This window comes from Zingiber officinale, chromosome 7B, assembly GCF_018446385.1.
Source record: "Zingiber officinale cultivar Zhangliang chromosome 7B, Zo_v1.1, whole genome shotgun sequence".
Taxonomy (NCBI): domain Eukaryota; kingdom Viridiplantae; phylum Streptophyta; class Magnoliopsida; order Zingiberales; family Zingiberaceae; genus Zingiber; species Zingiber officinale.
Window position 1 is genome coordinate 89,267,970 of NC_055999.1, and position 27,590 is coordinate 89,295,559.

A 27,590-nucleotide genomic window follows, 5' to 3' on the forward strand; every position below is an offset into this window, starting at 1 on the left:
TGGGAAAAAAATAAAAAGGGTGTTTTGGGTAATATATTATTTAGTTTTCTTTCTTTTATTATAGTAAACGAGGTAATGGATTCCTCTCATTCTTCTTCCCCAATTGTAGTAAATAAACACACCAAATAAAGAATTCCTTTCCTTTTCCCTAAAGAATTTTTTCCACTATAGATTCCTTTCTTTTCTTAATTCACACCTTGAAGTAAACAGAGCATAAGGTAAAATTTAATGCTGTCAAATGGGTCAACCCGTTACAAGACAGACCAACCCACTAAAAATCCATCATATGATAGAGCCATCCTATCAACTTAGGAAATTTCCAATCTAACTCAGTTCAAGACGGATTACAAATTAAATGAGTAAGCCCATGAACTCACCAACAAATTAAAATATATATAAAAAATATTAAAAATTTTAAGTTTGACTTGTGGATTAGGTGGATCAAACTCATAAACCCATTGAGTTTTCCACTTTAATTTTTAAATTTTAGAAGACTTTTTTTCCAACCCACAGACCAACCCGAGTCCACCATGAGCTAGCCCGCATGGATCACAGGTCCAAACAGGCCGGCTTGCTTGAAGCAACCTTACAATGGATTAATAAAATCTCAATATAATCCGTTTAAATTATTCTTGTTTGATAGGGCATGCCAAGATTTGACGGTTCTAAGTGGATTTCTAGAGCACCACATATCAATCCTCAACTGGGACATGCATGGACACTTAATTTGCACTACCATAAACACTTTTGGATTTATCCGGTAGACAAAGCAAGGGGGGAGTCCTCCACATGCAGATTTAGTTGGATCTATATGGATCTGAACACCTGGATTAAAAAAAAAGCCATTAGATTAGATGTTTGAAGTAGTAGTCGTAATGCATAGTCACATGTGTTGTATTGTGTATTGGATGTTGCAATGCATATTGGATAGATGATAGTTGGTCTATCAAAAAAAACATATAATTAGTTTTAAAGGTATTAAATTCCCAATACTGATCATGCAAATTTTTGTCATATTTTGTATGTTGTTAATTTTTATGGTATAATTGATAAAAATATTTTTAACACATTGTTTGCCACATCTTAAAGCTATTAGATTTATTCAATCATAGCTCTTTAAGCTATGAGATTTTAAAAAACATTCTAGAGATGTTTTTGTATAAGGGGAAACTACGTTAATCTTAATATATCTGAAGGAACATAGGCAACTCAAGTCCAAGAACAAAAAGACAAGTTCGAATCACAAACACAATTTTTCATTTAAAAAAAAAAATCAATGTTAAGCTATAATAATCATATACATGAGAATTAAAATGTAATATTCAAATTGTATTATCTTTTTTTTTTTGAATTAAATGGAAATTAAGGATGTAAATTGTAAAATTATAAAAATTTATTTGTGCCCTTGGGTGCGTCTCCCATAAAATTTTATGATTAACATTAAACATTGGAAACAAGCAATGGATGAGAAGGTTTTCATTCTTCTATCATGAGGAACATGGAAACTTGCCCATCCTCGTATTGATGCTCAGACTGTATCATGTTGGTAGATATTTAAAATCAAGTACGTTCCTAATAATCAAATTGATAGTTAAAAAGTAAGGTGACTGATCCTGTCCGAGCGCTGAGTCAACGGACGTTGGGGACGTGGTGCTCTCCGCTATCTTCGACTCGTTGAACGAATCTCCGGCGAGCCTGCAAGGAAGTCGAGCCGGGAAGGGATTCCCGACGACGACCCTCCGACGCTCAAGTCAGGCAAGAGGAAAACGATGAAGTGGCTCCAAAGATGAGAGATCGCATACCTCCGGTGAAATTTGTGGGCTCTTATATAGAGCTCTAGAGAGACTTGTGCACACCTGTCGAGGCGTACACGTGTCCTTTACCATACCTCAGTATGGGCTTACCAGAGGAGCATGTCTAACACCATACTGCTACAGTCCAAGCACCTCTCTGATGGGACAGCAGAACCTTCCGTCGTAGGATTCTGCGTATGGCCTGGTCGTTGAACATGCCTGTTGTCAGAAGATGATGTTCCCCAATGTCCCCTTGTCCTTGTCTCTTTTTTCCCCGAGCCGAGTGTCCAGCCGCTCGGCAGGCACATCATTTTCGACCGGGCGTAGGTATCGGTCCGACCGGGAAGATTTCCGGCCGCGTGCTCGGCTGAGACTGTTCCTTCACAGCATTGCTGCTTTACGCCTTGGCCGAGCGGGCTACCCGCCCGACCCGACGACCCTGTTCACCATGAGCGTCGGAAACCCGACTCCCTGTCGGGTTGTCTTTGATTCCGCCCGGACCCGTTCGGCTGGTAGACCCGACCCTTCTCCGATCGACTGGACCTCATGCTGACCCTTTTGACTTCTGACCTCTACGTGTCATTGGCTCCCCACAAAGGGGGTCTCCCGCCCTTACTGCCGGATCACTTGCCTCCCCTTCAAGTCTAGTCGAAGAAGGCGATTAGTCCGACTGACTGGACCGCCAGTCACGCCGAGCGACGTCTCTGTGAAACTATCCTCCGCTCAACCCCCACGGGGGTAGCTATGACCTTAGTCAACGCCAACATTCCTCGGATATCTTCGAAATTTGCGCAAATCTTCGACATTAAGGCCGGGCATGCGCTCTGTGCCTCGTGAAGGCGCTCATTAAATGCACTCCAGTGGCCGAATGCCACGTGGCGCTGCTGTCGTCATCGTACGGCGGCGGCGTCGCGGGCGACGAGACCGAGGCGGTTTGAAATGGACGGCTCGATAGAGTCCTTGGTTTTTGCGACCTGCATCCGACGGCTGAGGCCGTTCGGACCCAACCCTATAAAGCTTTCGCCTTCTTCCTCCGCCGCATTCCTGCTCTCGCGTGCCCAGAAGTTTTCCCTGCTGTTCTTGCTCCGGTGATCCTGCTGCTGCTTCTTCCGGCGACCTCTCGCATTCTTCCTTCGATCTTCGTCTGCTTCCGTAAGGTCCTTCTGCCATCTTCTTTTCATTTCTTGTTTTTCCTCGTGCTTTCTTCTTCTCTTCGCGTTCTCGTCCCCTGGTTACGATTCGGTCCCCTCTCTTAAGCTTTTTTCCCTTTCGTACATCTCTTGCTCCTTTTCTCGCTCGGCTTATGGCCAGCTCTTCTCAACCTCAAGACCCAGCCCTCGGCCCGTGGTATACCACCATGGAGTCGCGCTTCGATCGACGCGACGTCGATATTTTGATGGACAATTTTGACATCCCCTCTGACTTTGAACTTATCTTACCCTCCCCCTCCGCTCGGCCACACAAACCGCCGCGCGGAGCTATCTGTTTTTTCCGCGGCCAGTTCATAACCGGTCTGCGCTTTCCTCTTCATCCCTTTATCGTAGAAATCTGTAATTTTTTCGGCATTTCGCTCGGAAGCTTAGTCCCTAACACCTTCCGCCTTCTATGTGGCGTTGTTGTCTTGTTCAGAATCCACAACATTCCCCTCCGACCGGAGGTCTTCTACTATTTTTATTATCCTAAATAGTCCGAGCTAGGTACTTACATGTTCTAGGCTCGGCCCGGTTTAGTCTTCTTTAATAAACTGCCCTCTTCCAATAAACATTGGAAAGAGTACTACTTCTATCTTCGTCTTCCCGAACGGGCCCCTTTCCGAACCCAGTGGCAGGTCGGACCGCCAACCTCCCCTGAGCTAAAGAGGTTCAAGACCCGACTGGGCTATCTTCACGCTGCCAACATGCTAGTCGGTCTGAAGTTCGACATCAACAAGTTCTTACCTGAAGGGGTGATGTACATATTTGGCCTGAGTCCGATTCGGACTCCCCTCCCGAGCAGCTTCGGTAAGAATTTTACTTGTGCATTCGCCTTGATTGTTAACTGATTTTCTCCTTTTTCCTTTGCAGCGGACCTTGTCATGGAGTCCGTGATGGCCGGGATTTTGAAGAGGAAAGTGGCGGCACTCGAGGCCGCAGTTGCTAAGGAGATGGAGTTGCGTGGCATTGAGCCGGTTGGCTCACACGAAGGAGAGAGCGAGACCCACGAGGAGTCGGCCGCTCAAGCCTCTCCCCGGGATGTGGCAAGAGGCGCCACCCCCAGCAGGGGACCAACAGTCCAGGAGGAAGGCTCCGCTCAGGAGGAAGAGCGCCCTCTCCAACAAAAGAGGCGCCGAACAGAGACACCACTTCGATCGGCCACTTCCGCGGTCCAGCCGTCCGAACGGACCACCGCCGATTCTCGCGGCAAAGCCCCAGCGGTAGAGGCGATCTCGTTCGATCGGACCCCATCCCAACTGGACGCGTCCGCGGACCCCCTCGAGGCCATACCTGTCAGTGCCCTTCCGCCCTCTCCCCGCCGAGTCCAACGCTCGGCCATTTTGTCCCAGTTTTCTGCACCGGCCTCCGATCCTTCCCCAGCTTCCGCTCAGACGACTCCCGATCGGCGTCGTACCATCATGGTCTCCCTGCATCTCCCCACCGAAGAGTTGATGCCCGAGTCCGATCGGCCAACCGCGCCTGAGCACATGATCACCATGAAGGGGCCCCTAGCCGAGATGTGGGCCGACGCTCGGGCACGTGTCGCGATGATTCCACTCGGCAATCTGGCCAATAGCCATATGCAGCAGGCCACTAGGGTAACTATGTTTTCTTTGGAGTCTTCTACGCGCTTTCTCCGATCGGCTATTAATGATTTTATTTATGTCAGAGATGGGTAGAGGAGATCGCTCTCTCCAATCGTCTGGCCATGGTGGACGAAGAGTTAAAGAGGCTAAGGAGTTCGGCCGGGGCGCCCTCCCAGGGTCCTTCATACGCCGAGCTGCAGAAAGAGCTCAAGAAGACCCAAGATCTGTTGGCGGCTGAGCGAAAGAAGACGGCCGACCAAGCCCATACTCTGGCCGAACTCGAACGACAAGTCAAATCACTGGACCGAAAAATAAGCCTGGCAACCGATCAGAAGAAAACGGCTATCGCCAATCCGGAGAAGAAAAATGTCGAGGCTCGGGGCCTGGAGCAACGAGTCAAAGAGCTGATGGAGCAGTTGGATGGCGAAAAGGCGAGCCGCTCGGGTGAAGCCATCAAACATATGGACGAGCTGAAGAAATTACAGGAGGCTCTTGAAGCTTCCCAGGCTGCCTTCAAGGAGTACCAGGAGGCTGAGCCCGGCCAAGTCGCAGCTCTGAGGCTGAAGCACATCCACTCGACCGAATTTTCAGAAAAAGTGTGCGAGCGAATGTATACTGCCTTTGAGCTTGCCATCACCGCCACGACGGAATATCTGAAGTCCAAGGGTCAGCTCCCTGACTCCGCCAGCATCCCGGCCCAAGACTATGCGGCACTCCTTAGCACCATCCCTAAGGACCTTTATGATTTTCTGGAATATAAGTCTTTATGTAATTCAGTCGTTCGGCCAAAAACTTCCCTTTTTGTAATTCGGCCGCTCGGCCTTGATTTCTCTAATTTCAATGAAAAAATTTATCTGTGTTGTGCAACTCCGTTTTTACTTTGCATGCTTGTGGGTGATTGGTCGGGGCCTATGACACACAACTCGGCCTACTAGGCCTCCCGAGCGGGTGTAGGTGGCATGTGACTTGTCACTACTTTCTCTTGCCGCTCCTCTTCAAGCGTCTTTCGTTCCGGCCGGGGGGTTTATAGTCGCCGGTTCGACTCTCGGGTTTAACGTCGGAGTTCGACAGTCTTCCGGCCGGAGGGTTTATAGTCGCCGGTCCGACTCTCTATATTTAACGTCGGAGCTCGACGGTCTTCCGGCCGGAGGGTTTAAAGTCGCCGGTCCGACTCTCGATATTTAACGTCGGAGCTAGACGATCTTCCGGCCGGAGGCTTTATAGTCGTCGGTCCGACTCTCGATATTTAACGTCGGAGCTCAACGGTCTTCCGACCGGAGGGTTTATAGTCGCCGGTTCGACTCTTGATATTTAACGTCGGAGCTCGACGGTCTTCCAATTCAGCTGACGATGCCCTATACTTGCACTAATTTTTCGATTTTTTACTCCTGCATTTCAAGTATACAGCCGAACGGAAAGTATACAGCATACATTACATTGGCGCACCTTTCACCCCGCCCTGTAAGGCTGGAGGTGGTTCACGCTCCATGGTCGATCCAGCTGTCGTCCGTCTTCATCCTCCAAATAATAGGCACCCGAGCGGAGCTTTTCGATAACTTTGAAGGAGCCCGCCCAAGGAGCCTCCAGCTTGCCAACGTCCCCGACCGGCTTTACTTTCTTCCATACTAGGTCGCCGACCTGGAAAGCTCTAGGGATCACGCGTCGGTTGTAGTTCTGTTTCATTCTCTGTCGATATGCCATCAGCCGGACGGACGCCTTGGCTCGCTCCTCGTCGATCAAGTCCAACTCCATCTTCCTCCGCTCGGCATTGTCATCATCATAGTTCTGGATCCGGACGGACTCTACGTCGACTTCAACTGGGATAACTGCTTCGCCACCGTACGCTAAATGGAATGACGTGACGTCCGTTCCCTCCTTTGGGGTCGTGCGGATAGCCCATATGACGCCCGGCAGCTCGTCCACCCAGCTTCCTCCTATGTGGTTAAGTCGAGTCCGAAGAATTCTGAGGATTTCTCGGTTGGTTACTTCAGCTTGGCCGTTGCTCTGGGGATACGCTACGGAAGTAAAGTGTTGTTCGATGCCATAACTTTTGCACCATTCTTCGAGCTGCTTCCCGATGAACTGTCGCCCGTTATCAGATATAAGCCGGCGAGGAATGCCGAACCGACAGATTATATGCTGCCAGATAAACCTTTTGACCATCTGCTCGGTGATCTTGGCCAGTGGCTCGGCCTCCACCCATTTGGAAAAGTAGTCGACCGCCACTAGTAGAAACTTCCGCTGACCGGTCGCCATAGGGAACGGACCTACGATATCCATTCCCCACTGATCGAACGGACAAGACACTGTAGATGCTTTCATCTCCTCCGCCGGTTGGTGAGAGAAGTTGTGGTACTTCTGGCAGGAGAGGTACGTCGCGACGGTCCGAGCGGCGTCTGCTTGCAGGGTTGGCCAAAAGTACCCGGCCAGCAAGATCTTCCTGGCTAGCGATCGCTCGCCCGGATGTCCTCCGCACGATCCTTGGTGCACTTCCTGTAGGATGTACTCCGCATCCTCCAAGCTCACACATTCCAAAAGTGGGCGGGAGAAAGTCTTCTTGTAGAGTTGGTCTCCAACGAGTGTGAACCGGCCGACTCTCCTCCTCAATAGCTGGGCTTCCTCCCAATCGGACGGTGCCGCACCTGAGCGCAGAAACTCCATGATGGCTATCCTCCAATCGCTCGGAAATGCGAGGCCCTCCATCCGGTCAATGTGCGCCACCAAGGATACTTGCTCAATTGGCTGCTGGATGACGACCGGTGATATTGAACTTGCGAGCTTGGCTAACTCGTTTGCCGCTTGATTCTCTGCTCGGGGTATCTTCTGTATAATGACTTCTCTGAAATGGGTCTTGAGCTTTTTGAAGGCCTCAGCGTAGAGCTTGAGCCGAGCGTTGTTAATCTCAAAAGTGCCCGAGAGCTGCTGGGCGGCCAGCTGGGAGTCTGAATGGAGTGTCACCCGACCGGCTCCTACATGCCGGGCTGCCTGCAAGCCGACTATGAGGGTCTTATACTCCGCTTCATTATTTGTGGCTTTGTAGTCCAGTCGGACGAATAGGTGCATCCGTTCTCCTTGGGGAGAGAGTAATAGCACATCAATCCCGCTCCCGAGACGAGGGGACGATCCATCCACAAATATTTTCCACATAGCTTCGGGTTCGGGATTTTGCACTTCGGTAACAAAATCTGCTAAGGATTGCGCCTTTATCGCCGATCGGGGTTGATATTGAATGTCAAATTCACTCAACTCCGTTGTCCATTTGATGAGCCGTCCGGACGCTTCTAGGTTCAACAGCACTCTTCCCAATGAGCTATTTGTCCGGACGATGATTGTATGTGCTAGGAAATAAGGACGAAGTCTCCGAGCGGCGAGGACCAAAGCAAAAGCTAGCTTCTCGAGCCTAGTGTAGCGAGATTCAGCATCTTTTAGAATATGGCTCAAGAAGTACACGAGTTGTTCTTCACCGCTTGTCCTCACTAATGCCGAGCCTACTGCCTGCTCGGTTGAAGATAAATAAATACAGAGCGGCTCACCTACAGTTGGCCTGGCTAACACGGGCAAGGAGTTCAGGTATGTCTTCAGCTCCTCAAACGCCCGATCGCATTCCTTGTCCCAATGAAACTTAGTAGCTTTGCGTAGGATCTTGAAAAAAGGGAGACTCCGGTCGGCAGTCTTAGAGATGAATCTTGACAATGCAGTTATCCGCCCGGTCAGGCGTTGTACTTCCCTCAGATTTCTTGGGGGCGACATATCTTGCAACGCTTTTACCTTGCTGGGATTTGCCTCTATGCCCCGCTCGGTCACTATATAGCCCAAGAAACGCCCGCCTTTTGCTCCGAACAAACATTTCTGAGGGTTCAGCTTGACTCCATACTTCCTCAGCGTTTGGAAGGTCTCCTCTATGTCCGTAAAAAGATCAGCCGCTCGGACATACTTGATGAGAATATCATCCACGTACACTTCTAAATTGCGTCCGATCTACTCCTTGAATACCTTGTTCATCAAGCGCTGGTAGGTTGCTCCCGCGTTCTTAAGTCCGAACGACATTACATTGTAACAGTAAGTGTCGTCGGCTGTGACGAAGCTGACATTCTCTTGATCTTCTCAGGCGAGCGGCACCTGATGGTAGCCCTTATAGGCGTCGAGCATACATATCAGCTCGCACCCGGTTGTGGAGTCCACCAGTTGATCAATCCGGGGCAGAGGGTAGAAATCCTTTGGGCATGCTTTGTTGAGATCCCGGAAATCGATGCAAACCCTCCACTTGTTGCTCGGCTTGGAGACTAGCACTACATTTGCGAGCCAGCTCGGGAACTGGACCTCCCTTATATGGCCGGCCTCCAGGAGCTTCTCGACCTCCGCTCGGATGATGACGTTTTGTTCGGCGCTAAAGTCCCTCTTCCTTTGCTTCACCGGCCGAGCGTCCGATCGGACGTGAAGCTCATGCTGTGTTATACTTGGCGAAATTCCCGGCAGCTCATGCGTCGACCAAACGAAGACGTCGCAGTTTCTCTGGAGACATTTGATCACCTCCTTTTTCTGGCTTGCCTCCAGATCGGCCGCAATGAATGTGGTAGCCTCCGATCGGGTCGGGTGGATCTGCAGCTCCTCTTTTTCTTCATAAACCAAAGAGGGTGATTTTTCGGTTATGGCGTTCACCTCGATCCGTGGCATCTTCCGGGCGGAATTAGCTTCGGCTCGGACCATTTCGACGTAGCATCGCCTAGCAGCCAGCTGGTCTCCTCGCACCTCTCCAACTTTATCTTCAACCGGAAACTTAATTTTCTGGTAGAAGGTGAAGACGGCCGCTCGGAACTCACTGAGTGCTGGTCGCCCTAAGATAACTTTGTATGCTGAGGGAGAGTCGACCACGACGAAGTTGGCAGTCTGTGTCCTTCTGAGCGGCTCTTCTCCCAATGAAATAGCCAGTCGGACCTGTCCGACCGGTAGAACTTCATTGCCCGTAAACCCGTAGAGGGGGGTTGTCATGAGCAGCAACTCAGCTCGATCAATTTGCAGTTGGTCGAAAGCCTTTTTAAATATAATGTTGACCGAGCTGCCTGTATCAATGAAAATGCGGTGAATAGTATAGTTAGCTATTACCGCTTTGATGATGAGGGCGTCGTCATGTGGCACTTCTATTCCCTCAAGGTCCCTGGGCCCGAAGCTGATTTCGAGTCCGTTCGCCCGTTCTTGACTGCAGCCGACCGCATGGATCTTGAGCTGCATGACACTCGCCTTCCTTGCTCTGTTGGAGTCACCTCCGGCCGGTCCGCCAGCGATGATGTTGATTTCGCCACGGGACGTGTTGTGTCTATTTTCTTCCTTCCATGCGGACGGCCTAGGCCGCTCCTTAGATACCCGGGGATTGTCCTCGTGCCCCTGAGGATGATACCGCTCGGGAGACTTTCTGGATATCCGTCGACCGACTTCATGGTGTCGCTGTCGCCTGTCAGATGATGACAATCGACGGCGGCCACTCCGGGGAGCGGGGTGGGCAATCAGGGGAAGGCTTCGGCAATCTCGTGTGTTATGCGTGTTAGTCCGATGGAACGAGCAAAACATGGGGGTCCATACATTCTTTTTTGGTTTGGGCCGCTCGGCGGCTACCTCTTGGATGGCGTGGGACCTTGCGTGATGAGGGCGGACTGCTTCGGTTCGCGGTCCTCTGGGCGGCTGGTGGCCAGTGAGCGGCTTCCGCTCGGCAGAGGCTGGCCGCTCAGTTGGAGCTTCTTTTCTTCGGGCTGCCTGTGCTTCCTCCACATTAATGTACTCATTGGCCCAGTGTAGCATATGATCATAGTCTCGGGGCGACTTTCGAATAAGTGAACGGAAGAAGTCACCGTTCACGAGGCCTTGCGTGAACGCATTCATCATTGTTTCTGAGGTGGCCGTTAAAATATCCATGGCCACCCGGTTGAATCGTTGGATGTAAGTTCGGAGCGACTCCCTGGGCTCTTGCTTGATGGCAAATAGACTGACACTGGTCTTCTGGTAACGTCGGCTGCTCGCAAAATGATGGAGAAAAGCGATGCGGAACTCTTTAAAGCTGGTGATGGATCCGTCCGGCAACCTTCGGAACCATCGTTGCGCTGATCCCGAGAGGGTGGTAAGGAACACCCGACATTTCACTCCATCTATGTATTGATGTAGGGTAGCTGTGTTGTCGAACTTATCTAGATGGTCGTCCGGGTCAGTGGTTCCGTTGTATTCCCCGATCGCCGAGGGCACATAATGCTTTGGTAGAGGGTCCTGCAGGATGACCTCTGAAAACTGCCGGTTGATCCGCTCGGGGGAGGCGTCCGTTCGGGGAGCCTTGCCTTTTCTGTAGTCTCGTCTGGGCGCCTCGTCGGATGAAGATCCTCGATCAAGGTTAGCTGGTGCGACTTCAGGAGGCGTACGGAATAGGGCCCGATGAAATGGAATCAGGGCAGGCGACACTTCTCCTTGGATGCCAATCGGACCCTTATCTCGGCCCCATGCTGAGATGTTCTCCGGTCGAAACTCTGCTGCCGCTCGGTCTCCTGACGCTGACGTCGCTTGTTGCTCTAGTCGCTCGGCTTGCGCCTTCTGTTTCTGTTGCTCCACGAGCTTAGCTGCTCTTGCCCCGATTAGAGCGTCGAGCTCCTCCTGGGAGAGCATCACGGTGTGAGGTCGTCCATCTCTTCCCACAGACGGCGCCAATTTGATCCTGTCCGAGCGCTGAGTCGACGGACGTTGGGGACGTGATGCTCTCCGCTGTCTTCGACTGGCTGAACGAATCTCCGGTGAACCTGCAAGGAAGTCGAGCCGGGAAGGAATTCCCGGCGACGACCCTCCGACGCTCAAGTCAGGCAAGAGGAAAACGATGAAGTGACTCCAAAGATGAGAGATCGCATACCTCCGGTGAAGTTTGTGGGCTCTTATATAGAGCTCTAGGGAGGCTTGTGCACACCTGTCGAGGCGTACACGTGTCCTTTACCATACCTCAGTATGGGCTTACCAGAGGAGCATGCCTGACACCATACTGCTACAGTCCAAGCACCTCTCTGATGGGATAGCAGAACCTTCCGTCGTAGGATTCTGTGTATGGTCTGGTCGTTGAACATGCCTGTCTCTTTTTTCCCCGAGCCGAGTGTCCAGCCGCTCGGCAGGCACATCATTTTCGACCGGGCGTAGGTATCGGTCCGACCGGGAAGATTTCCGGCCGCGTGCTCGGCTGAGACTGTTCCTTCACAGCATTGCTGCTTTACGCCTTGGCCGAGCGGGCTACCCGCCCGGCCCGACGACCCTGTTCACCATGAGCGTCGGAAACTCGACTCCCCGTCGGGTTGTCTTTCATTCCGCCCGGACCCGTTCGGCCGGTAAACCCGACCCTTCTCCGATCGGCTGGACCTCATGCTAACCCTTTTGACTTCTGACCTCTACGTGTCATTGGCTCCCCACAAAGGAGGTCCCCCGTCCTTACTGCCGGATCAGTGGCGTTTGATTCTTTCCTATGAATCGGAATGGGAATGAGAATAATAGTATCGTGAAATGGGAATGAGTATGAATATAAATATCATTTTTAAAAATAATGTTTGGTTAGTTAAATATTTTTATCGGAATAAACTATTTTTTTTTTTTTTTACTTTAGAGGAAAATAAGAGAAAAAATTAAATGTGAAAGAAAGTGATTGGAGATAGTAATGAGGATGAGAGAGAAAGTGTGATGAGAGAAAATAAGGAAAGAGTGTGTGTGATGAGAGAGATTGAGGTGAGAGAAAGTATGATAAGAGAGAAAGTGTGATGAGAAAAAATGATGAAAGATAGTGTGCTGAGAGAGAAAATATGATGAGAGGATGAGGAGAGAAAGTGTGATGAGAGAGAAAGGGTGATGAGAGAAAACAAGGAGAGAGAAAGGGTAATGAGAGAAAATGAGGAGAGAGAAAGGGTGATGAGAGAAAATGAGGAGAGATAGTGTATAATGAGAGAGATCGAAGAAAGAGATGAGAGAGAAAATATGATGAGAAAGAATGAAGAGAAAGAAAGTGTGATAAAAGAAAATGAGAAGAGAGTGTGTGTGTGATGGGAGAGATTGAGGAGAGAGAATGAATGATGAGAGAGAATGATGAGAAAAAATGACGAAAGATAGTATGATGAGAGAGAAAGTATGGTGAGTGATCCGGCGATAAGAATGGGGGACCCACTTCCTGAAGGGTCCCAGCCTGAGGACGGATGGAGGGCTGACTAAGCGGGTAATGACCGCGTCAAGCAGTTGAGCAGGTCCGAGCGGAGCCGGAGATAACCCAGCCATGGGCTTGGGTTTCCGACGCCAAGGCGGGAGGACTGAATGGCCGAGCGGGTGTCTGCCCGGCTGGGAGGCCGAGCGGGTGTCTGCCCGGCTGGGACCGAAGGGCCGCGCGGGTGGTCCGTTCGGCCAAGATAAGGGCGAGGATACAAAGGTTAGCTGAGCGGCCTATTCGTTCAGCTCGGGATATGGGATGTCAGCAAAGGCATGTCTGATGATTATGTCGTACACAAGATTGCACGATGGAGGATCTCGCCGTCACATCATGGAGAGGTTGATATAGTAGCGGTATGACCTTATGGATGCCCTTCTGACAAACTCATACCTGGGCATGGTCGAAAGCAGGAGATTGCTTTGATTGGCGCGCCCAGGCTCCTTCGAGAGGTCTATATAAGGTCTCCATTTCTTCACCGGAGGTACGCTGGTCTGAATCTCTGAAGTCACCTCTTTGTTATTCCTCGCCTGACTTGAGCGTCGGCGTCGGGACACCCCCTCGGCTCGATTTTGTTGCAGGTTCACCGAGCACTCGAGGATCCAGCAGGGAGCGCCACAGGCCTCCTTTGACTCGATTCGGACGGGATCAATTTGGCGTCGTCTGTGGGAGCACTGCGTCAAGACCTGAACGGGCATGAAGACTACATACCGTGGCACTCTCACAAGAAGAGTTTGGCTATAGTCGGCGAGGCAGCCAAGATAGTGGCGACAAAGGAGAAAGCCTGGTGGCGAAACAACCTCGGCCAGGTAGGCGGCAGCAAACCGCCCGGAATATGTTTCAACAGGAGGGTTCCCTCGGGCTCTCTTCCGTACTCCCCCAGAAATCGCGCCCACCCACGGGGAGCAAGGATCTTCATCCGATGAGCCTCCCATTCGGGATCATAGGAAGGGCAAAGCTCCCCGAGCGGACGCACCACCCGAGCAGGTTCACCGACAATTCTATGAAGCCATATATCGGGATCCGTTACCAAAATACTATACACCACCGCCGATCGGAGCTTACAATGGAACGGCCGACCCCGACGATCATTTGGGGAAATTCGACAGCGTCGCCACCTTGCATCAGTACTCTGATGGCGTAAAGTGCCGGGTATTTCTCACCACTCTATCGGAATCTGCACATAGGTGGTTTCGGAGGCTGCCGGACGACTCTATCACTAGCTTCCAGGAGTTCCGAACGGCATTCCTTCATCACTTTGCGAGCAGCCGACGTTATCAAAGGACAAGCGTAAGCCTGTTCACCATCAAACAAGAACCAAGAGAATCTCTCCAGGCGTATATACAGCGGTTTAATCAAATAGCGATGGACATCCCCACAGCCACCTCGGAGACGATGGTAAACGCATTCACGCAAGGCCTCGCGGAAGGGATTTCTTCCGCGCATTCGCAAACCGCCCGAGACTACGACCACATGCTACCGGACGAATGAGTATATAAATGTGGAAGAGGCGGAGGCTGCCCGACGGAAGGGAACTCATGAACGGAAGCAGCCCGCTGCCCATCACCCACCAAGAGGACCAAGAGTTGAGGCATCTCGGGCACATCATGCGAAGTCCCCGGTGGTCCAAGAGGTAGCGGCCGAGCGGCCAAGGATGAAGAAAAAGAGGTATGGACCCCAATGTTTTGCTCATAACACCCACAACTGTCGGGGCTTGCCTTCATTCACCCATCCGTACGACGGGGTGGCCCTCGTCGATCGCCTTCACCCGGCCGCCGGCAGCGGCATCAAGAGTCGGTCGGCGAACATATAGGAGATCTCCGAACAGCGTTCCCTCCAAGACATGAAGATCGCTCTCGAAGGTCCATGAGCGACCTAGGCGATCCGCTCGGGAAGAGGAAGGAACAAACCTCCGGGGTGAAATCAATATTATTGCGGGTGGGCCGTAGGAGAGATTCACAGGCGAGAAAAGCAAGCTCGGCTCGGAATCCATGAGGTGGGTTGCGGCCAAGAAAAGCGGTGACCGAGATCGGTTCGGGCCCAAGGATCTTGAGGAGTTGAGGTGCCGCATGATGATGCCCTTATCATCAAGCGGTGATAGCCAACTACACCATCCACCGTATCTTCATTGACACGGCTCGGTCAACATCATCTTGAAAAGGCCTTTGATCAACTACAAATCGATCAAGCCGAGCTCGCCATGACAACCCCCTCTACGGGTAACGAGGTTCTGTCGGTTGGACAAATAAGGCTGATTATCTCCTTGGGGAAGAACCGCTCCGGAGAGACGAGGACAACAAACTTTGTGGTAGTCGACTCCCTTCATCCTACAACGTGATCTGGGGCGGCCGGCGTTAAGCGAATTCCGAGTGTTGTATCAACGTTCTACCGGAAGATCAAATTCGGTCGAGAACAAAATCGGTGAAGTACGAGTCGCTCGGAAATGCTATGTGGAAATGGTCCGAGCCGAATCCAGCGCAGCGCGAAAGGCTCCACGGATCGAGGTACACGCCATAACGAGAAACCTCCTGCTTTAATTTATGATGAAAAGGAGGAGGTTCAGATCTATCCGAGCCGATCGGAGGCTACAACCTTTATTGCTGCCGACCGGAGGACGAACAGAAAGAAGAAGTGGTCAAATGCCTCATATGATCTAGACGACAGATGAATTACAGTGGGCTTTGCCCAACATAATGACTCTTGCATGGGTGTTAAGACGACCCACGACGTATATTACAAAGGAGAAATTAACCTGATCTATCAGGGTAACATCATGCGGAAAGATCAGCTGTGCCAATTTGTGGGAACAAAATGGAGGTTGATTTTAAAAAATTGATATGGAAATGGAGGTATCATCGACTTGAAGAAATTTATCACGAGGAACTTGGATCGGTTAAGAAATTCTTGATTGTTCTTACCGCATATGATATATTAACTGATGGCTATTGCTTGGTGGATGGGCGGGAAAAGATTAGACTACGTCACCGGACGGGACGTATTGCTATACGGTGATGCTGTTCGGATTGAAGAATGCTGGAGCAACATATCAAAGATTGATGAATAGGGTCTTCGCGAGCAAATCGGACACAACCTGGAGGTCTATGTAGATGACATCCTCATCAAATCCTTCCAAGCGGCCACTTTATGCAAAGATATGGAAGAAACCTTCCATACACTCGAAAAATCAAGCTAAATCCTCATAAGTGTTTGTTCGGCGAAAGGAGGACGTTTCTTGGGCTATATTGTGAGTGAGCAGGGGTATTGAAGCTAATCCTAGCAAGGTGAAGGCTCTTGAGGATATGCCACCTTGAAACATGAGGAATCTGAGAGGTTGACGGTCGGATTCTGCTATCACGCTTCATCTCGGGGCTAGGCCAAAAGCCTTCCGGTTCTTCAAAATCCTCATAGCTACAAAGTTCAATGGAATGAAGGCTGCGATCGGACCTTTGAAGAATCGAAGACGTTTAAATTCCCTACCTGTGCTGGCCAAGCCAACTGTCGGCGAACCGTTGCACATTTATTTATCCTCAACCGAGCATGCTGTGGGATCGGCGTTAGTCCGGTCGGGAGGTGAGGAGCAACTTGTATATTTCCTTAGTCATATCTTGAAAGATGTTGAAACCCGCTACACCGGACTCGAGAAGTTGGCCTTTGCTTTGATCCTTGCCGCTCGGAGGCTTCGTCCTTATTTCCTGGCGCACACGATTATCGTCAAGACCAATAGCCCGTTGGGACGAGTGCTTTTAAATCCAGAAGCTTCCGGACGGCTCATCAAATGGACCGAGCTAAGCGAATTTGATATCCAATATCAACCCCGCTCGGCTATCAAGGCACAAGCCTTAGCCGATTTTGTGACGGAGGTGCAGGACCCGGAACCCGAAGCTGTGTGGAAAGTGTTCGTGGATGGATCGTCCACTAGACACGGGAGCGGAATTGGCATAGTTTTGCTGTCCCCACAAGGAGAGCGGATGCAGCTCTCCGTCCGGCTAGATTACCGAGCGACCAACAATGAGGGGATGGCAGGCCGCGCGGCACGTTGGAGCCGTCCGGGTCATCCTCTATTCAGATTCCCAGTTGGCTGCTCAGCAAATCTCGGGGATTTTCGAGATAAATAGTACAAGGCTCAAGCTCTACGTGGAGGCTATTGAAAAACTTAAGCTCAACTTTAGGGAGGTGATTATTCAGAAGATCCCCCGGGCGGAGAATCAAGTGGCGGATGAATTGGCCAAGCTGGCAAGCGCGTTATCCCCGGTCGGCTCTCAGAAGCCGATCGAGCAAGTATCTTTAGTAGCACATGTCGATCGGATGGAGGGCATCACATACCCGAGCGACTGGAGTACAACGATTGTGGAGTTTTTGGGATACCCGACCGGGGAAGATATTGTATCAAAGCTAGTCGATTCACCATCTGAGAGATCAACTCTACAAGAAGGCCTTCTCCGTCCGCTCCTAAAATGCGTCAGCTGGGAAGATGCCGAGTACATCCTTCGAGAAGTGCACCACGGTTCGTGCGGTGGACATCCAGGCGGACGATCATTAACCAGGAAGATTTTGCTAGCCGGGTATTTTTGGCCAACACTTCAAAAGGATGCTGCCCGGACTGTGGCAAATTGTCTATCCTGTCAGAAGTATCACAGCATGTCCCACCGACCGGCAGATGAGATGAAAGCATCAACTGTGGCCTGCCCGTTCGACCAATGGGGGATGGACATCGTGGGACCCTTCCCCATGGCTACCGGGCAGCGGAAGTTCTTATTGGTGGCGGTCGACTACTTCTCAAAATGGGTAGAAGCTGAGCCACTTGCAAAGATATCCGAGCAGATGGTTAAAAAGTTCATATGGCAAAATATCATCTGCCGCTTTGGCATCCCAAGACAGCTCGTCTCGGATAATGGGACGCAATTCACGGTTCAGAAGTTCCGGGAGTGGTGCGAAAGCTATGCCATCCAACAGGCCTTCACATTAGTCGCCTACCCCCAGAGCAATGGTCAGGCGGAGGTCATAAACCGAGATATCCTCAGAGGCTTACGAACTCGGCTCGACCACGTAGGAGGTAGCTAGGTCGACCAACTCCCAAGTGTCTTGTGGGCATTTCGCACGACTCCAAAGGAGCCAACCGGCGTAACACCATTCCAGTTGGTGTACGGAGGAGAAGTGATGGTTCCTGTAGAGGTTGGAGTAGAATTCGACCGGATGCGACTCTACGATGAAGGAAATAGCGAGCGAAGGCTAATGGAGCTCGACTTGGTGGATGAAGTGCGGGATAAAGTGGTCGTTTGGCTAATGACTTACGGACAGCAGATAAGGTAGAACTACAACAGGAGGGTGATCCTGAGATTCTTCCAGGTTTGTGATATGGTCTGGAAGAAAATCAAGCTGGCCAGTGACATCACCAAACTCTAGGCACCATGGGTGGGACCTTACAAGGTCGCACAGAAACTCCGCTCGATGGCCTATTACTTGGAAGATGAAAACGGGAAACGACTCGAGCGGTCCTAGAGCGCGAATCATCTTCAATCCTATAGGTCTGGACGAGAGGTGCATGAGCAAATATAAATGTACTTGTGTATATGTCTTCTGAATACAGGGTCAACATGAATATAAACCAAAGTTATTCAGACTCTTAGGCCAATCAGGCCAAGTTAAAAGTCGAGCGCCGATTATATATCCCTGTCTCGATCAGAGGTCGAGGCGGTCCGTCATAAACCCTCCGTAGGGGCAGGAGACAGTCCGTCTATAAACCCTCCGTGGGAAGCCGAAGACGGTCGGCGTCTATAAACCCTCCGACGGAAACCGGGAGACGATCCGGGTCTATAAACCCTCCGGCCTGGACCGGAGACGGTCGGCTATAAACATCCGCGCCGAGCTCAGTCGTTAAAGATCGAGAGCCGCGGCTATAAACATCCGCGTCGACGAGCTCAGTCGTTAAAGATCGAGGCCGTAGGCCAGGTTATAAATATCCGGCGGAAGACCGGCGAGCTCAGTCGTTAAAGATCGAGAGCCGGCTATAAACATCCGCGTTGACGAGCTCCGTCGTTAAAATCGAGAGCCGCGCCGGCTATAAACATCCGCGTCGACGAGCTCCGTCGTTAAAGATCGAGGCCCGCGCCGGTTATAAATATCCGAGCGGAAGACCGACGAGCTCCGTCGTTAAAGATCGAGAGCCGCGCCGATCGTCTAGCCGACGAGCTCAGTCGTTAAAGATCGAGAGCCGTGCCGATATAAATATCCGAGCGGAAGACCGACGAGCTCCGTCGTTAAAGATCGAGAGCCGCGCCGATCGCGCCGACGAGCTCCGTCGTTAAAGATCGAGAGCCGCGCCGACCGGATATAAACATCCGCGCCGACGAGCTCCGTCGTTAAAGATCGAGAGCCGCGCCGACCAGCTATAAACATCCGAGCGGAAGACCGTCTAGCTCATACGTTAAACCGTAGAGACGAGCCGGCGTCTATAAATCCCCGAGCAGAAGACCAATGAGCTCCGTCGTTAAAAATCGAGAGTCGGTCCGGCGACTATAAATACCCCGGGCGGACGGACGAATATCAGAAAATAAGAAACCGCGGAGACCACAAATATTAAAATATTTAGGCCCGCTCGGGCGTTGGTCCTTCGATACTTGGCGTTTGTTGACTTCACACAGGCTAGATACGTGTAGAGCGAGTAGGCCCTCCTGCTCGAACTTTGTTTAATGGGTTAAGCTGACCGGCCGCGTGACGGAGAAACGCTTAAGAGCATGACTAACTCTAAGCATAAACGTTAAGCAAACAGAAGAATATTATGGCTAGGAAGACACAAGCAAAGACATAATTACATTAGAAGGAAAGCATGCCGAACGACAAGTACAAAAAGTTGCGCTGGGCTTAGGAAACGAAAAAACAAGGTACAGACAAGGAACACTCTTCACTCGGGGTCTTCGAAGTTGAAGAAGCCGTCCGGAATGTCGTCTATCATGGCCGCCAGATCGGAGGCGGGAATGTGCATTCCCGCAGGAAGGTGGCCACCCTTCTTCAAGTACGCCATGGTGACCTTGACCGCCTCAGCGAAAGTTGAGGAGACGTTGCCACCGAATTTTGCGCCGAACCGCTCCGAGTGGAGGTATTCTTGGCGCGCTGCTGCTAGGCGACTCGGCTCTTCCTCCTTATATTTTCTGAGCGCCGCCCGGGAGGCAATTAGCGAGTCTTGGAGAACTTTCTGGTCCACCTCCGCTTTAGTGCGTTCAGCTGAGCGCCCATCCCGTTCGGCAGTTAGTTGGGCTTCCAGCTCCTTAGATTGCTGATCTAGGGCTCGGACTTCAACTTTCATCTTGTCCATATCAGCAATTGCCCGCTTCTTCCGGCTACTGGCGCGCTTCACGTCTGCGTCGCGCTTCTTCACCAAGCTTTCAAGTCGAGCCACCTCTATAGCCAGGTCGGCGGACTTCTTCTGTTCGGCCTCGCGGGCTTGTTTCTCCCGCCCGGCCGATGGACCCCCCGAGACTTGGAGTTTTTCCATGAGGTCCTCCAACTCGACCAGCCTATGGCTAGTGGCAATTTGCTCAGCCCAATGTTGTAAGGGAAATAATAAAATCAGGAACCGAACAGTAGCATGGCACAGGAAGAAAAATGAACCTACAGGTGGCTGCTGCATGTGGTTATCGCCGAGTTGCTTGGGCGTCATGAGGCCACCGAATCTGGGCGTCCTCGAAAAGTTTGGCGAGCGGACCCGTCAAGGTTATTTCGTGAGCAGGGCTCGATGGCCGATCGGCAATAAATATTCCTTGATGGGAATCGAAGGGTAGTCTTGATGGTTGGGTGGTCGGCCGGCACTTCGCCTGGCGCGAGGACTCCCTATGGTTGAAGTTTAGCCCCGTAAGCGGCAACGAGTCCGTGGAGGAGAGCCGAGGGTTGTGCGGTGGGCGAGGCCACGGGGTCTGATCTGCACGGCGTGCGATCCGGAGAAGCAATCTCGATCGACGCCTGTGGTTCGCCCTCTTGGGTCGGCGGTGGAGTCTCTTGACGTTTCCCGAACTTCCATGGTGAAACCCGGCTGGGGACTCCAGCTCGGTGGGCGGAGAAGCAGGATCGCCTCAACCTCCGTTGGCGGACGGGCAACCTCTGCTTCAAGGATGCACCCCTCTCCTGCATCTGCCGGGCGGCTGGGATGAGACCCCTGAGTTCTTTTTGGTAGCCGCCTCAATTTCCACGGCCTTGAATTTCGATGATCGGTAGCCTTGGGCGCCACATGACTTCAGGTGCAGTGGAAAAAATTAAAATCAGTTAGATAAAAAGGCGAAGGGAGTAAAGAGTCCTTACCCATGCGGTGGGGAGATTGGCCGAGCGGAGATAATCAAAATGTACAACACCTTGAGAAGCAAGGTCGATTTTGTACGGGATAACGGTTTGTCGCATGAAGGTAAATTGGATTGTTTCGAATTTGTCGAGCTCATTTGGAGTCGGCAATGATGCCGCCATTTGGTTACGAATCTTGGCCTCGGAAGTCGATATAGAAGAAGAACTCCTTCAGTGCTTGTTGGAGGTCGGCATATTCTCAAAAATTTGAAGCCTATTCTACTTTGGAAAATAAAAGTACCCAACTCGGATTGTTTGGGGTAGAAGAAGTAGTAGAATATTTGGGGGTCGAGTGGGATACTGTGCAACCTAAAGAGGACGACCACCCAGCTCAGCACCTAAAGGAATTCGGCATAAGTTGGCCGAGGGATGAAAATAATTACAAACTTCAAAACAAAAGGATGGGTGGGAAATCTAAGACCGCCAGAATTGGTCCAGAAAAAAACAAATGGTATCGATCGGCGGGTTATGGGGCCGGTCGGCGGGTCGACTATAACTATTTCATGGTCGTCAGGGATCCCGTAGAAGACGCCGAGCGCCCTCTTCATCAAACCGACTCTCCATGGTCATATACCAGGGACCATGAACATCAACAGTGGTACGGAAGTGCTCGCCATGACTAAAGTACCAAGAAAAAGAAAGAAGGAAGCCGAAAGAAACTCGGAAACGGAGGACAGATAAGAGTTCGCAAGCAAGGGAACGAAAGGAGTTCCACGCGAAAGGGAAAGGCCGAACGAAAGGAAGGGAGAAGCTTACTGAGGGAAGATGAACGGAGACCACCAAGAGGCAAGAACTAGGACAGCCGAAATGATGCAGCCGCGGGCACCTTCGACGGAGGACGCGCAATGAAACAGAGAATGCAGCGTAAAGGCGAAGACGAAAGCTTTATGCGAACGAGGCTGGTCGGCCTCGTCCGTCGGTTGCAGGTCACGAGAGACGAGGTCATCATCTAACCTTCCATTTCAAAATAATCGGCGTCCCATCGTACGGATCATCACCGCCACGCGAGAAGAGCCACGTGGCGCTCTGTCACCAGGTGCAATTAATGCGCCCATACCGCGCATGCTTCGACTTAATGAAAAGGATTTGCGTGATTTTCGAGAAGATTTAGACAAGCAAACATCCACGTTGAGCGCCAAGACATCCAAAACGAAGAGCCGAGCGGTTAAATTTGGCATAAGGGCAGAACGGCTCAAGGGATATTATAAGCGACGGTAAGGCGACGACCGCCCGCTCGGACACATAGTCCAGTCAGTCGGACTCACTGTCTCCTTCGACTAGACTTGAAGGGAAGGCAAGTGATCTGGCGGTAAGAATGGGGGACCCACTTCCTGAAGGGTCCCAGCCTGAGGACGGATGGAGGGCTGACTAAGCGGGTAATGGCCGCGTCAGCGATTGGCGGTCGGCGGGCGGAATAACCCAACCATGGGCTTGGGTTTACGCCAAGGCGGGAGGGAATGGTGGCGGGTGTCTGCGTGGGAGGCCGAGCGGGTGGTCCGTTCGGCCAGGATAAGGGTGAGGATACAAAGGTTAGCCGAGCGGCCTATTTGTTCGGCTCGGGATATGGGATGTCAGCAAAGGCATGTCTGATGATTATGTCGTACACAAGATTGCACGATGGAGAATCTCGCCGTCACATCATGGAGAGGTTGATACAGTAGCGGTATGGCCTTATGGATGCCCTTCTGACAGACCCATACCTGGGCATGGTCGAAAGCAGGTGATTGCTTTGATTGACGCGCCCAGGCTCCTTCGAGAGGTCTATATAAGGTCTCCATTTCTTCACCGGAGGTACGCTGGTCTGAATCTCTGAAGCCACCTCTTTGTTATTCCTCGCCTGACTTGAGCGTCGGAGGGCTATCGCCGGGACACCCCTCCCGGCTCGGTTTTGTTGCAGGTTCGCCGGAGCACTCGAGGATCCAGCAGGGAGCGTCACGTCCCCAGCGTCCTTTGACTTCTGATTCGGACAGGATCAGTGAGAGAGGATGAAGAGAGAGAAAATATGACAAAAGAGAAAATATGATGAAAGAGAATGAAGAGAGAGAAAGTGTAATAAGAGAAAATGAGAGAGAGTGTATGATGGAAAAGATTGAGAAGAGAGAAAGTATCATGAGAAAGAAGAAAGAATAAGGAGAGAGAGAGTGATATAAAAGATAAATTTAACAAATATATTAAGGATATTATCATCCAAAATTTATTTCTCATTCACATTCCTATCAAAATCCAAGGGAAGAGATGAGTTTCATCAATACCCAAGTTTTGGATTTCATTCCAAAATTTCAATTCCATTCTCATTAACCAAACACAAGGTTTGAGAATGAATTTATTTCCTCATTCCTAAACCCCTAAACCAAACGCCACTTAAGACTAGTTTAAACAAAAAAATAAAGATAGATCCACTACCTTAACGACTCTCCTAATGCTCATTATGCTAGAGATGTTATGTGTTCACCATCTGTACTATGCCCTGGGACAAATAAAGCTAGTTTTAAGACATTATCGCCTATAGCACATCTCAACTCAATCTATATATTGTTCTCCTTGATGACAAATCAAAGTTGATAAATCTTTAGATAGACATCTAGAATGTCTTTCTCAATGACAGCATTATAGAGAAAGCATATCTAAAGAACCCTTCAAGCTATGCTACTAAAATATGGAGGGACAAAAAGACAATTTACGAACTTAAATAAAGCCCTTGAATTTGGTTTGAAATGATCTCCCGAGAAGTTATGTAAAAAAAAAGGGTAGCAAAGCAGACCGTTCAGATTTTGTTCAACACGACAATAATGATGTTCTAATTTTAGTGACGATGTTAATGATATACTCATACCAGGAAATAATGTCTGAGATATCATAAAAGTAAAAAAAAAATCTTGAAAAAACTTGTTATTGGGACGACCACTTTCTTAGAGTAATAGTTGATTATAATTTTTAAGGAATATCATTATCCTAAAAACAAATATACGATGAATCACTTGCACATTGGAATGCTGGTAAACCTGTTGAAATTCCACTTTTTCAAAATCAAAATCTATTTTAAAAAAATGATGACTTTAAAGAGCCATGTAAACTCATTTATGTAATGGTTACTAAAACAGATATTATTGGTGCAATCAATCCCAACGTGAATGGCTCAAAGTGGTCAGGTTCAACATCCAAGAGGACAAGTTCGACTAAGATGTTTTGAAGCATACCAAAGGTTCTAAGTTAGATCATCCGACATGTGAATTGAGTTTGTAACAACTTTGTAGGTTGCATGCGAAGTTTGATTGATAATTAACATTAAGATTACTAAATTAAGGTAGAGGAGTATATTAAATTAAGAACGACCGATGTTAATGTGTATATATATATATATATATATATATATATATATATATATATAGAACCCTTAATAAATCAAAATAAGTTTATGATAACAAATAAGCAAAACATAATTGATCAGTACACGCTAAACTTATGTCAATAGAAATAATATTTCATAATTCACATTGTAACTAAGAAAATAAAATGACAACTAATTATAAAATTCAATAATTCATAGAACCATATTGCAAAAAAAAAACATATATCAAGTTCATAATTAGCCTCAACTACCATATCAAAACACAAATAATATAAGTCGTGTTCAAGTAAATAAGCCATAATAACCAAGTTTAGTCTTCTCTAGGAGAAGAAAATGATATCCAATAAAAAAAACTAATTTTCCATAAAATTGTCTGAACCAGCTAGATGGTCTGCCTATGTCACTTTTTTGAAAGGACATCTAACAAGGCTACCTAGCTACTACTCAAGGCAGCCTCTTGCCTAAGCCATCTAAACAAGTGCCTAGAACACCTTTTATGCAATAGGATTATGTAACAACAAATTAGTAGGTGATATATCTAGCTAACTTGGTCAATAGAGAATGGGTAAGTTTGATCCAATTGGAAGACTTAGCCACCTGGTACCTTGTCATTAGATGTGCACTCGCTCTAAGGCCAATAGAATTGGGCCAAACACTACATCGCTATAGTAACTTGTGAGATTAAAGGTCTCAAGTAGTTACAAGAGACAACTTGGCATCCCTATCAACCTCATATCACTTAAATCCCACTCTATTTCTCTAGACCTCAAACCCAGCCAGTTTAATCCCTTCTCCACACTAATCTAGTTTGCCACCTTCTACCACCCCCTAATCTCCACATAAAGCAATCCTTGAGGATTTCTTGAATCACTTCAACACGATCCCATCCGTTTTCTCAGAGATAGTTCACCTCAGCAATCTACACCTACTTCAGCTAAGTTATGCAAACTTTAGCTCATAGTTGTTAAAAGCAAGCGCTTTGGTCGCTTAGGCACGAAGCACAATGAGGCGCAAGCCTTGCGTTTTAGAGACCTTGGAAGCGCACGAGGTCTCTGCAGCGTGCGCTTCACGCAAGCGTTCACTTTTGCGCGAAGTGTACAAATTTTTTTTAAAAAAAAAATTACGTTTCCCGCAACGCTTCTGGCATCCCGAAGGCATCGCGATGCCCGTGGTTACTATAGCACAATGAAAAATGTTGGGAGCAAATTTAATTAATTCAATTAACTCCCAACTTAAATGAGATAGTTCGAATAGGCTTTCATAAATCCTAATTAAATTATCTCCATAAAATATATAAAAAATATATTTAAAATTAAAAAATTCTAATAAATTTTATTAATTCATATAAATCAGATTTATATTCTAAAAGATTCTAAAACATTTTCTAAGACTTTTGATTTATTTTTAATTTTAAAAATAATCTCCAGTTTCATCACAGAATATTTTGTTTATGATCATTTGGATTTTCAAAGACTTTTAATAGAAAATAGTCTTTTATTTATTACTTTTTTTCCATAAAGCATGCGCTTCGCTTTGCGCTTTAAGCCCAAGACCCTTGAGCGTTTTTTTGCACCTCCTGCTTTTGACAACTATGCTTTAGCTAAACTCTACTAGGTTGTGCTTCTGGTCCAGCCAAACTTAACTCATTTCAGCCCTCTTCCAACTAACTTCCCTAACCAAGCTCCAAACTGACCTGAATAGTTGGTATAGTTCTATATTTGTAGTTGTGATTTATCCATTAGAGAGTATGATTGATAGGCATACTAACTTTTTAATACATTTACTGAAAAAAGGTCCACTAATAAACTTAAGCAAATAGAGATGTAATTTAAGGAGGATAGGCACCTCATTTCATCTTTTGAGTTAAACTTGGTTATAATCATTACAAGTACCGTTATCTTTATCCAGTTTCCACCCTACCGTGTATCGCAGAGAAAGGAGCTTAAAAACCTGTTATCTTCATTGTCTAATTCAGGTGTCTCCAAATATTCAGGTTTGTAGTAAAGAGCTTTTTTCACAAAAAAACCTCTACTAGAGAAACTCTACATACAGCAGTTGTCCTAAATTTCTCAGATATTAATTAGACAGATTTATGGGTTCTTTCTTTTTCAAATTGTATATATGTTGACTAGTAACCCTAATAAACTCAAACAATATTTATAGAAACAAGATATATTAACATGCAATTCGTGTAATAGTGGTTGCTGTTGTTGTAAAAGTAAATTGTGAAAGCATTTTATGTAAAGAAAGTGTAATAGTGGGACAAGATAAAAAAAAACAATGAAGTTCAAAAGCTCATAATAGCACAGTGCAAGCAGGATACAATTCTTGGTCAAAATCGAAGTTTTCCAACTCAATCAAGAATTAGTTTCTCAAACTCTTCCACCAACTTGAAATAAGATGTAGGTCGTCCAACACTTGAATGATCAAACTTTCAAACATGTGACGATTTTTGAACTCCAAATAACACTATCAAGAGTAGCAATGTTCCAAGAACAAGATTAAACTATACACAAAGCTTCCAACCAGGACACATAGAACTCGATAAGGACCAAAATACAGGTTTGAAATATCTCATATGATCCAGCATGAACGAGGCGTAAAAGAAGATAATAAGCAACAAGAATCAGACAAATCAAAGAAGATAACAGGCATAACATTTACCCGTTAAAGTGGATCAAGAGTCTCTACGAGGAAGAGGAGGAAGACGGAGAACCGCTTGCTCGGTCTCGATGGGGTCCGACCTCAGAATCTGGAACAAACCAGAAGGGCGATGGTTAGAAAGAGGAGCCGATGTCACGCAGTAAGATAGCGGCAAGAACAAGGAGGGATGGCGCTCACGGGGTCGCGGAGCAGCGGCTTGGAATCATCCTTGGCGATTCGAAAAGGGGGTTTCTGCTTCACGCTTCGAATGGAGGCGGTGGCGCCGCTGCTTCTTCCGCTTCCGACGGCTACGGCCTCAGCCGCAGTTTCACCGCCGCCTCCTTCCTTCTGAAAGATTCCATCCGGGCTCACGAAAGCACAAGTTGGCTTCATCGTCGCAGTTGTTCCGGCGCCTACGGCAATGCTACACCATAAGCAGAAGAGTCGCGTCAGCCCTATCAAATCTGTACAAAGTCCGAAAGAAAGAGGTCGTTTGAA

The 27,590-nt window shown here is 48.8% G+C and overlaps 1 protein-coding gene across 1 annotated transcript; it reads right to left on the reverse strand.

Annotated features, from left to right (window-relative positions):
- Positions 1 to 571: 571 nt before the first annotated feature.
- Positions 572 to 27,590, reverse strand: LOC122006221. Its single transcript, XM_042561640.1, has 3 exons — positions 27,291 to 27,590; positions 27,114 to 27,201; positions 572 to 825 (listed from the first exon to the last, which is right to left on the reverse strand). Exons 1-2 carry the CDS (start codon positions 27,483 to 27,485, stop codon positions 27,127 to 27,129), a joined length of 270 nt encoding a protein of 89 aa, XP_042417574.1. The 5' UTR covers positions 27,486 to 27,590; the 3' UTR covers positions 572 to 825; positions 27,114 to 27,126.